This window comes from Osmerus eperlanus, chromosome 13, assembly GCF_963692335.1.
Source record: "Osmerus eperlanus chromosome 13, fOsmEpe2.1, whole genome shotgun sequence".
In the NCBI taxonomy this organism is placed as follows: Eukaryota; Metazoa; Chordata; class Actinopteri; order Osmeriformes; family Osmeridae; genus Osmerus; species Osmerus eperlanus.
The window spans coordinates 13,380,283-13,390,365 of NC_085030.1; the positions used below are offsets into that span (position 1 = coordinate 13,380,283).

Consider the following 10,083-nt stretch of genomic DNA (forward strand, 5'->3'; position numbering starts at 1 on the left):
CCCTAGTCAGTACTTTATCCTAGAGTTGATGAATGCAGAGAGAAAGAAAGAGAGAGAGGGAAGAGAGAGGGAGAAGAGAAACCTCGACCTGATAGAAGCCAAACCACGTTTCCGTTCTGGAGTTCAACTTTACGGTAAAGTCACTGGCTCTGCCATTGTGTATATGTGTTAAATGTGTGAGTGTGTAAGTAAATTTTACTACACAATTGCCTGTTTTCATTGCTATAATGCTTGCTTTCGTAATAATAAAACTAAATTGGCCATGGTTCAACACCACTACGATCATGGCAATATGGAAACAGGAAAACACACATTAATGTGAAATGATGCGTCTCGGTGTGTGTGCATGAGCTGTACGTGTGTTTATCTGGGAGAATGACATCATGTGTGGTACTGGGCAAAAGTTGAAGGCACAACAAAAATTGAAAGTAACATTTTAAAGAAATAATGAAAGGAAAAGACTCACCAAACATTATTTTAACATTGCACTTTCACACCCCCACACATATACAGATGAGAAAAAAATATACATATTGAAGACAATATTCATGTGTAACAGGTTTTTTTTCCAGAAGAAAAGGAGGTTAATTGTGACAGAACGTCAGGTGTGTGTGAGCGTGAACGTCAGGTGTGTGTGAGCGTGAACATCAGGTGTGTGTGAGCGTGAACATCAGGTGTGTGTGAGCGTGAACGTCAGGTGTGTGTGAGCGTGAACGTCAGGTGTGTGTGAGCATGAACATCAGGTGTGTGTGAGCGTGAACGGCAGGTGTGTGTGAGCGTGAACGTCAGGTGTGTGTGAGCGTGAACGGCAGGTGTGTGTTAGCGTGAACGTCAGGTGTGTGTGAGCGTGAACGGCAGGTGTGTGTTAGCGTGAACGGCAGGTGTGTGTGAGCGTGAACATCAGGTGTGTGTGAGCGTGAACAGCAGGTGTGTGTGAGCGTGAACGGCAGGTGTGTGTGAGCGTGAACGTCAGGTGTGTGTGAGCGTGAAAGGCAGGTGTGTGTGAGCGTGAACGGCAGGTGTGTGTGAGCGTGAACGTCAGGTGTGTGTGAGCGTGAAAGGCAGGTGTGTGTGAGCGTGAACGGCAGGTGTGTGTGAGCGTGAACGTCAGGTGTGTGTGAGCGTGAAAGGCAGGTGTGTGTGAGCGTGAACGGCAGGTGTGTGTGAGCGTGAACGTCAGGTGTGTGTGAGCGTGTCGTACCGTCGCAGGTAAAGTCAGGCGTAGCCACATCCTGGATGGGGATCTCCTTGAGGAAGCCGGGCTTCTGGCAGCGAGGGTTCCCACTCACCACCCTGGTCTTCTTCAGCCAGAGGCCCAGCCAGGCCAGGTGGCAGTCACACACGTAAGGGTTGGACAGCAGGTTACTGAAAGAACCAGAGAAGAAGAGTCTGTCGCTACATCCTGTGCTATGTCGGATTTTACATTTCGACTTGCAATTTAAATAACACTTTGATGAAGTGTTATTTAACTTTTAATATTTAATATTTTTGAATTTCTTCAAAATTATTAAATTCTAAACTCCTTCACAAATTTCACTAAATTATCTCCCATATTTATTAGATTATATTCTGCTCCAGCCTTCTGCAACATGCATTTCATACTGACTTGCCAACCCAATCACGGGAGGCAGGGTCGGACTGGACGTCGGGAGAGTCGGGAGATTTCCCCAATGGCCGGTCAAACGGCCGCAGCATAATGCAACAAAAAATATAATAATACACGGTCGTGGGCCGGTCTGCGTTTCAAATTCCCTGGCCGTTTTTCATTCCCAGTCCAGACCTGACGGGAGGACATGCTCAAAGTGTGAGTCATCCACAATGAACCCGTGGTGACCAAATAAATCGAGTTTTCTGAACGATACCCATGACTGGCATTCTTTTCCAGAGCTGCCATTAGTGGTGCTTGAGTTTTCACCCTCCAGTGAGTCTCACTTAGGCTTGGGTCTGTTTCCAGATCTGAAGAGTGGAGATCGGCCACAGAGGTACATATGGACTGCAGTATAGCTGGCTAATGTGTGGTGGGAAAGTTTTGTATCTTCGCCACCAAGATAATCTAAAAAAAATCTGTTTGGCAGATATATGTCAAACTCAATCCCACGTTTTTTGAAAAATGAACTTTGTACTTGAGAGGGATCCATTAATGTAAGTGAGCCAGGTTGGATTTCTTGTAGAATTGTTGTAGAATGGAGTAGGCATCGTAGCAAATGTAAGAAGTAATTGGTGATTTGGGAACTCTACTTTAGTGCGTACAGTCTACAGAATTAAGGAGGTGAACAGGTCCTGATCCTATCATGTCTCCATAGCCTGAACTAATCAGTTGAATGCATTGCCAAACTTTGCCTTGAAACCTAAAGAATTGATGGCATGCTAAAGCCTTTTCACAACCAGTTTGCTTTAAATGAACCTGGGGTGAACAGCGATTCCTTCAAGAGATGTTGCAGAGGGAGAGAAAGTAGAAGGATGTCAAAATACTGAAAGAGAGAGGTTGATGTGGAAATGTGCCTGGTTCATGCTACACATACTGATGGATGATTAAATATATATATGCATCTGAGTCAAATGTACCTAAAGAACAAGAAAGGCACTGCAGCACAATAATGTATAATTTAGCACAAAATGTCAAGTGGTCAAAAAAGGTAGAATAGAAAGTCCAAAAAAAGAGGAAAAAGCTCTCGTATTTCTGGACCAAAAAGGTTTCCGTACAGAGAAAGCTCTGTTCTGACAGGTCCCCTACAGCAACAGGTCTACACCCTCTGCCGGAAACACTTGTTAGATCTAATTTAGACTGAGGCGAAAGGGAGCGAGGGGGAGGAGGGAGTGGGGGGAGAGGAGAGGAGGGAAATGACAGAGAAAGGGGGGAAAAGAGAGGTTTGTGCTGCTGGCACAGTTTGATCTGCCTGTCAGTCAGGCCGCTGCGCTATGCGCTTGCTATACGGGAGACCACAGCAGCTGTCCCCAGCCTCCTGGTGCTGTTCTCTACGGCTGGCTCTCTCTGGTTCACAGTCCAACTGGTATTTTTAGGTGGGGCACAGACTTGGGTTCCTGGCCTGTGTGTTCTGAAGTCAGTGCTGGAGCGGATCTGGCTGTGTCAGCCACACACTAATGAAAGAGCTGGCAGACCACAGAACTACTTTTACTGCTGGCGAGAGAGAGAGAGAGAGAGAGAGAGAGAGAGAGAGAGAGAGAGAGAGAGAGAGAGAGAGAGAGAGAGAGAGAGAGAGAGAGAGAGAGAGAGAGAGAGAGAGAGAGAGAGAGAGAGAGAGAGAGAGAGAGAGAGAGAGAGAGAGAGAGAGAGAGAGAGAGAGAGAGAAGGGGGGGAGAGCGGGAGGGATGGAGAGAGAGAGAGTGAGAGATGGCCGGTGAAAGAGAGAAAGACAGAGAGAGCACACAAAGCTCGAGAGAAAAAGGAGTACATGAGAGAGATGTACAGCCTCAGAGATGTACAGCCTCAGAGATGGGGGGGAGAACGATATAGAAGGCCCAAATTGAGGAAAAAGTTCTTTATTTTATTTTTTGCCTCGTCACTGTTACTCATAGTAGCAGCACCTACCTAGGATGTCAGCCTGCTATGTTTTATTCAAACGCTTTATTATTTAAACACCTATTTCTGGGTGGTCACAGTATGAAGAACAACACTGAGTCAGACAGGGCATCGTAGAGGAGTTTTCTACCTTCTCCCACGTACATACTAGAGATATGATCAAACCTGACAAGTTAATCTCCCACCTAAACATTGCTTCATCACATTGAATTTTGCTTAGAATTGCTTTCTACCGCTCTCAAGTCAATATTTATACAGCAGTCCCTTTCCAGATTCCGACAGTCCTTTTTCTCCTGCTGTTGTTCATTTTTGGGGAAGATAAAGAAGGGAATGTTGTGAAGGGTCCGGGAGGAGGGTGAGCAGAGAAAAACACGGTTTGATAACAGGCACCCTGAGACACTAGAGAAACCAAACTAGCCTGTGATTACTGAGATCATCTGATAGCCCAGAGCCACTGAAAAGAACAGCCAACAGCAATGGAAAACTACAGTATGGACGTGTTGATGTACAGCTATGGGATGGGGAAAGAGGATATGGAGAGAGACAGAGAGAGAGAGAAAGAGAGAGAGAGACAGACACAGACAGACAGACAGAGAGACAGACACACATACAGACAGAGAGACAGAGAGAGAGACAGACAGACAGAGACAGACACAGACAAAGAGAGAGACAGACACACAGACAGAGAGAGAGAGAGAGAGAGACAGACAAAGAGAGAGAGAGAGACAGACAGACAGACAGAGAGAGAGAGAGCGAGAGCGAGAGACTACTCACATGGTGGAGAGAGAGTGCAGAGTGGAGAAGGCACCAGGTGCGATGGTGGTGATGCGGTTGTCGTACAGGGACAGCAGACGGACAGAACTCAGACCAGTGAAGGTGGTGTTGTCCACACAGCCAACCTGGTTACTCCTGAGCATCCTGTTTACACACACACACACACACACACACATACACACACACACACAAGAGTAAGAGTGATTGATTTAAATGATCATAAAGAAGAAGCAGGAAGCCACGACCATCACTTTTGCAAGAACAAAAACCATCTGATAGTGCTACTTGATAATCCCTGCATGAGTGGTTTTACAGTCATGTCGGGTTAAGCTGAGACAGATGTTAGTGTGATAGTACACTAGTCAGAGACTAGTCAGAGACTACAGCTGAGATAGGTGCTGAACGTGTCTCTCTCCCTGGGCCACAGCTGTGCACTAGGAGACCCCCACCACACTCCCAACCCCCCAGCCCAGGACACGTCTGTCCTGGGCCAGAACAGGTCTGTGCTGGCCAGGACATACAACTTTAGTGGAACTGGAAGTGTCCTGGTTCTGGTCTAGCAGGGGGAGTTTGTGTGGACAGGGGGGGAGGAGCCCAGGAGGGGTTGGGGCGATGGAGGGAGAGCAAGGAGGAGAGGGGGCGGTGGCCAGTTGTGCCTGCCTGCTTCCATTAGTGGTTTGGCTTAGTGAGAGGTGAGGTATGTGTGTGTGTGTGTGTATGTAATAGAGGGAGAGAGAGAGAAAAAGAGACACAGAGAGAGAGTGAGAGAAAGAGCGAGAAAGAGAGAGAGAGAGAGAGAGAGAGAGAGAGAGAGAGAGAGAGAGAGAGAGAGAGAGAGAGAGAATGAGATAGCAGGCCCTGGGCAGCATCCTGTGTCAGCTAAATCTTTTTAAAACGCTATGCATGTGTGTGTTTGTGGTGGGGGGCAATCTAGAAGGGTGGCATGCAATGTTCGACCTCAGAGAAAGAGCAAGGGGTGAAGAGAGGACAGGAAGGGCGAGGGGAAGTGAGATGCTGGCAGGCTGAGGAGGAGTTGATGGGAGAGGGATAGCTCATGGTTCAACAGGTCTCGGGGACAAATCAAGTTCCCCAAAGCCACAGCAAAAATAAATAATTCATAACAATAAGCTTGGCTGCATGGAGAGAGAGTCCAGAAGCCCCTTAGAGAGATACAAACCAGAAGCTCAGTGTGATGAGGCTATGAGGGCAGCAGATGCAGAATTAGGCTCCCAGAAGACAGGCTTGTGGGGTGGGGTAACTCAATCACCCTGACTGCTCCTGGGCTTAAAGAGCCACTAAACTCAATACTGCACAGCCATGATTTTATTCATTAAGCCCCTTCCGGTTCATCATCCTATTTTGCTAATTAGGGGCCAGGCGGGTCCCTTAGAAACCTTCTTCCATCTATCTATCAGCATCTATCATCTATCCATCAGGCACAGATCAGGGGGGATAGAATATATAAATGAAAAACCAAACAATATGGCTTATGTTTTGTGAAAACAAAAGTAATGAAATTCAAATGTGTGATAATGTTTAAGTCGTATTGGAGATTTGGACTCCTACTATCTACTGAAACGTGTTTGTCATTCTGCCTTTCAAACATCCAACAGACTTTCGGTTAAACGTCTAACGTCATTAGCGAGGATGCTAGCGACGCCAAGATGGCCGCTGTACTCACAGGGTCTTGAGTCCGGTCAGTCCCTTGAACATGCGTCCTTGGATACCCTGTAGCTTGTTTCCCGTCAGGAGCAGCTCCAAGACGCCCCCCGCCCCGTCGAATGCCCCCTCGCGGATGTCCCGCAGCTTGTTGTTGCTAAGGTTACTGTGAGGGCGGTTGGAAGGTAAAGAGAAGAGACATGATTAAACTGGCTCAATAACAGGGACCCTCGCACAAACGTGCTCATGTTCACACTTCAGTCCGTGCTGCACATCTTGATTGTTATCTGTTCTTCGGTGAGGGGGGAGGGGGGCGTACGTGTGTCCTTATTTATAATCTCTCTGGGGATGCTAGATACCAAGCAATTTCCTGAGAGATAAATCATCCGTCCTACTATCTTGTCCACAATTTGCAGGGAGTGGGTGGTGTGTGTATATCACTGGGTGTTAAATCTCCTCCAACTCTGCTCTCTCCTGCTTGATGGAGTGTACACCTCCTCCACTTTCTTGTCCTCCTCTCTTCCCCTGTCCTCCTCTCTTCCTCTGTCCTCCTCTCTTCCCCTGTCCTCCTCTCTTCCTCTGTCCTCCTCTCTTCCCCTGTCCTCCTCTCTTCCCCCGTCCTCCTCTCTTCCCCTGTCCTCCTCTCTTCCTCTGTCCTCCATCTCATTCGTCCTGTGCCACACCTCAAATTTCCTCTCTGCTGTCATCTCGCTTTCAAAGCTTTTCAAAGCTCTGTGCGTGGGATTCTTGACTTAAACATACTTGTTTGTCATTCAGTCAGATTCCATAATTACTGTATAGCAAAACAAGGTGTTTGTGTGTGAACAGTATGCACTGTGTATGGGTTTGAAAGGCGACATAGTCGTACATCTTCTTCAGGTTGGGCAGCTTTTTAAACATCCCCGCGGCTTCCAGGGAGACGATCTCATTATCATTCAGGCGCCTGAGGAAACCCAGAGGAAGAAGATGAATGAAGGTTAACAGCTCATCACCAGCCAAACGAGTGCAATGCAACAACACTACCTGCTCAATTTTGTGGACTTAAAAAAGACGAAAAGGGAAAGCAAGACCCCGACTTAGTGTTGGTTAGTACGGGGAAATTGTATTAGAATTTGATACTAAAAGCACTTAGCTGTTGGCTGAGTGTGTGTGTGTGTGTGACCCCCCCACGCCCCCCCCCCCCCCAGGCTATTGGTGCATAGAGTAGCATATTCTGCTCATCTCTTGTTAAGCACTACATGGGTGCTCTAATGATCGTCTATTTAATAAGGGGGGGATGGACAGGGATACATAATAGCACAGGATGAAAGATACGCACGGTTTCCTTGCTGTTAGTGAGAGGGGCATGGTGAGGGAGGATGGCTGTGAGGGGAGAGCTATGACAGCCTTCTCAACAACAACCTTTCCTGGTTTCTCCCAAAACAGCAAAGGCATGCCTGGGGAAATCTGCTTTCCTCTACTCTGCTCTACTAAACCGTGTCTACTTGAGGAGCTGTCTGGGGGCAGCTGTAGCACCCAGGTGACAGAGTGGAGCAGGCCAGGGCTGCAGGGAGGCAGGGCTGCAGGGAGGCAGGGCTGCAAGGAGGCAGGGAGGCAGGGCTGCAGACACTGAGTGAACTGTTGGACCTGAGGGGTGGGTTAGGGAGATGGGGATCAAGGAAAGAGAGAGGGAGAGGGGGAGGAGGAGAGGTGGCGACAGAGAAAGCAAGAGTGTGCGCGTCCGAAAAAGATTGAGGTTGAGAGAGCCTTCTAGCCATCCAAGAATGACAATATTTGGCTAGCTCGACGTCAACGACCCAGAGATCGGTACTATAAGTAAGCTAGGACAGGGAGCAACTAAGAAGATGGGGGGGAGGTGTGTGTGTGTGTGTGTGTGAAAGTGACTGAGTGTGCGCTTGGGGATATCAGCACCACCGGAACAGTTAGTGAGCAGGGACAACGATCGGAGCAGAGGGATGCTAGTCCTGGAGATGTGACACTCATGTTAACATGGTGTTAGGTTCCAAAGAAACACAATCCTGAGGAGGAACCGCAGATTATGGTACTGGGAACGCTAGGAAGGGTGAGATCACAGAGAGGAGAGATCACAGAGAGGAGAGACGTCAGGGGACCCTGATATTGCCTGCTGACTTGAATTTGCCGTTGCTGTGAGTTTGCGGTCTCTTACAGGTCGGTGGTGTGTTCGGGCAGGTTGGAGGGGACGCGCGTCAGTTTGAGGTTGGAGCAGTCGACCACTGTGCCTTCACAGCGGCAGCGTTCAGGACACACCAGGTCCTGGAAGCAGTCCCCGCTCAGACGGCTGCGGTAGTCCTCCGTACCTGCGGGGGGCAGTAGAGGGAGAGACAGTGTGAGCGATAGATCCAATTATTTGATCAAGTATTTGATTTATTAGATTAGATAGATCGGTAGAATAGTATAATTCATTGTACAATAGTCATCCAATACAACAGACATCCCATACAATCTCTTTTACTTTTCACATACCGGTACCGTAAATACCTAATATAATATCTTGGACACAGAGGTCCACAAAACCTTTGTGATTCTTTTTTTAAGGTATTCTTTGGCATTTTGTGCTTTATTTATTTCAATTTTTGACAATTGGAAAGAGACAGGAAAAGGTACATGCTCTACCAGGTGAGCCTCGGGGGTGCCCCAACAGTTAGCTCAGTTTGTGAAGGATGGCAGGTAATATATGCTTCGACTGAGTAGTAGTTATTACTCTCTTTTTTGGGGGGGTCATCCCCGCATGAAATCCACAGCCCAGTGTCCCGTTGATGAATGCCTTTGACTTGTTCTCAGGTGCTTGGGAAACCATGACGACAACTGACAGCTACGCACAGAAAAGTGACAGGAAGCAGACGACGCCTAAAGGATTGGAGAAAGTCCCCAACAAACACAGGAAGCAGAACAGGAAGGCAGGGCGGGGCTTTAGCGGGTGGGTCCTCTCTCTTCCCTTCTTCCTCCTCCTCCTCCTTCCTCCGCAGCAGAAACAAAAGGAAGGATCCGGAAAGCAGTGTAGGTGGGCCGGGTCAGTTGGAGAGCGTTGCCATGCTACACCGCGTGCGGGCCTGAGGGCAGGTGGGCGTGCCCAGCGGTCCCTGGCGCTTGACAGAACCATGTGAGGCAAGTGTAGGCGGCAGCCACATGGTTAGATCAAGCACAAGAGACAGCTGTACCAAAAGGGGGGAGGGGGGGGCAGAGGAGAAAGAGGAGGGCTTGGGGGGGGGCGGGGGGGGGGGGGGGAGGAGCAGAGCCCAAACAGGAAGAGGTGGTACCAGCTGAGGAAGACAGGGCCGTGGGCAGGGGGCCCACAGAGGAAGAGGGGGGGCCAAAACTGTAGGAGGTCGGAGGAGAGGGGCAGCCAGGACAGAGCAGCCGATGAGATTAAGAAACAGGCTACACTCCAACCAGTCCTCAGAAGCGGTAGTGTGTGTGTGTGTGTGTGTGCGTGGGGAGTGTGCGGTATGTTCATTAGAGCACACATAAACAGGGAGTCTCCACTCCCCCACCACAGCCCCACCCCTCAGAGCAGGGAAGGTTCTGGCTCGTGTCTTGTGGTGGCCCCGCCCCACCCATCTTCAGTGGACACTGTCAGGCCTGGCCGGGTGGCTAGCTAGCTCCACGCTGGGACAGAGGCCTTGGAGGTAGCGCATGGGCTAAACACCGCTACGCTGACAGAAACAGAGGCCTACTGAGTTTACCTGTGCAGCGGAACTTCTTGGCCTTGACCTGGCTGATGCGCTTGTTGGCGAGGCGTCGGGGGTGGCTGCAGCGAGCCCCGCTCGTCTCGATAGGGTTGTCAAACAGGTAGTCAGCCAGCCACTTAAGATGACAGTCACACATGAACGGGTTCTGGGCCAAGTGTCTGGAAGAGAGGGATGAGGAGAGAGAGACAGGGGAGTGTGAGTGTGTGTGTGTGGCGGGGGGGTAATACATTACTTGAGACGAGACCATTTCTCATATATTCGCGATGCTGTATTTATTGCTTGAGGTCAAAAGACATGTTGTAATAATTCAATTACAACTTTTATCTATTCTTAGAAAAGATAGTATCAACCAAACTATAATGTCTTATATGAGGACAAATTATTTGTGTGTGTGTGTGT

The 10,083-nt window shown here is 48.9% G+C and overlaps 1 protein-coding gene across 1 annotated transcript in view; it reads right to left on the reverse strand.

Annotated features, from left to right (window-relative positions):
* Nucleotides 1–10,083, reverse strand: part of slit3 (slit homolog 3 (Drosophila)) — a 136,232-nt gene that overhangs the window by 22,887 nt on the left and 103,262 nt on the right. Inside the window, exons 14-19 of the mRNA XM_062475842.1 lie at nucleotides 9,679–9,842; nucleotides 8,142–8,292; nucleotides 6,843–6,917; nucleotides 5,997–6,140; nucleotides 4,316–4,459; nucleotides 1,202–1,365 (exon numbers count right to left, since the gene is read on the reverse strand). Coding sequence (XP_062331826.1) covers nucleotides 1,202–1,365; nucleotides 4,316–4,459; nucleotides 5,997–6,140; nucleotides 6,843–6,917; nucleotides 8,142–8,292; nucleotides 9,679–9,842 — 842 coding nt within the window. The remainder of the gene's footprint in view (nucleotides 1–1,201; nucleotides 1,366–4,315; nucleotides 4,460–5,996; nucleotides 6,141–6,842; nucleotides 6,918–8,141; nucleotides 8,293–9,678; nucleotides 9,843–10,083) is intronic.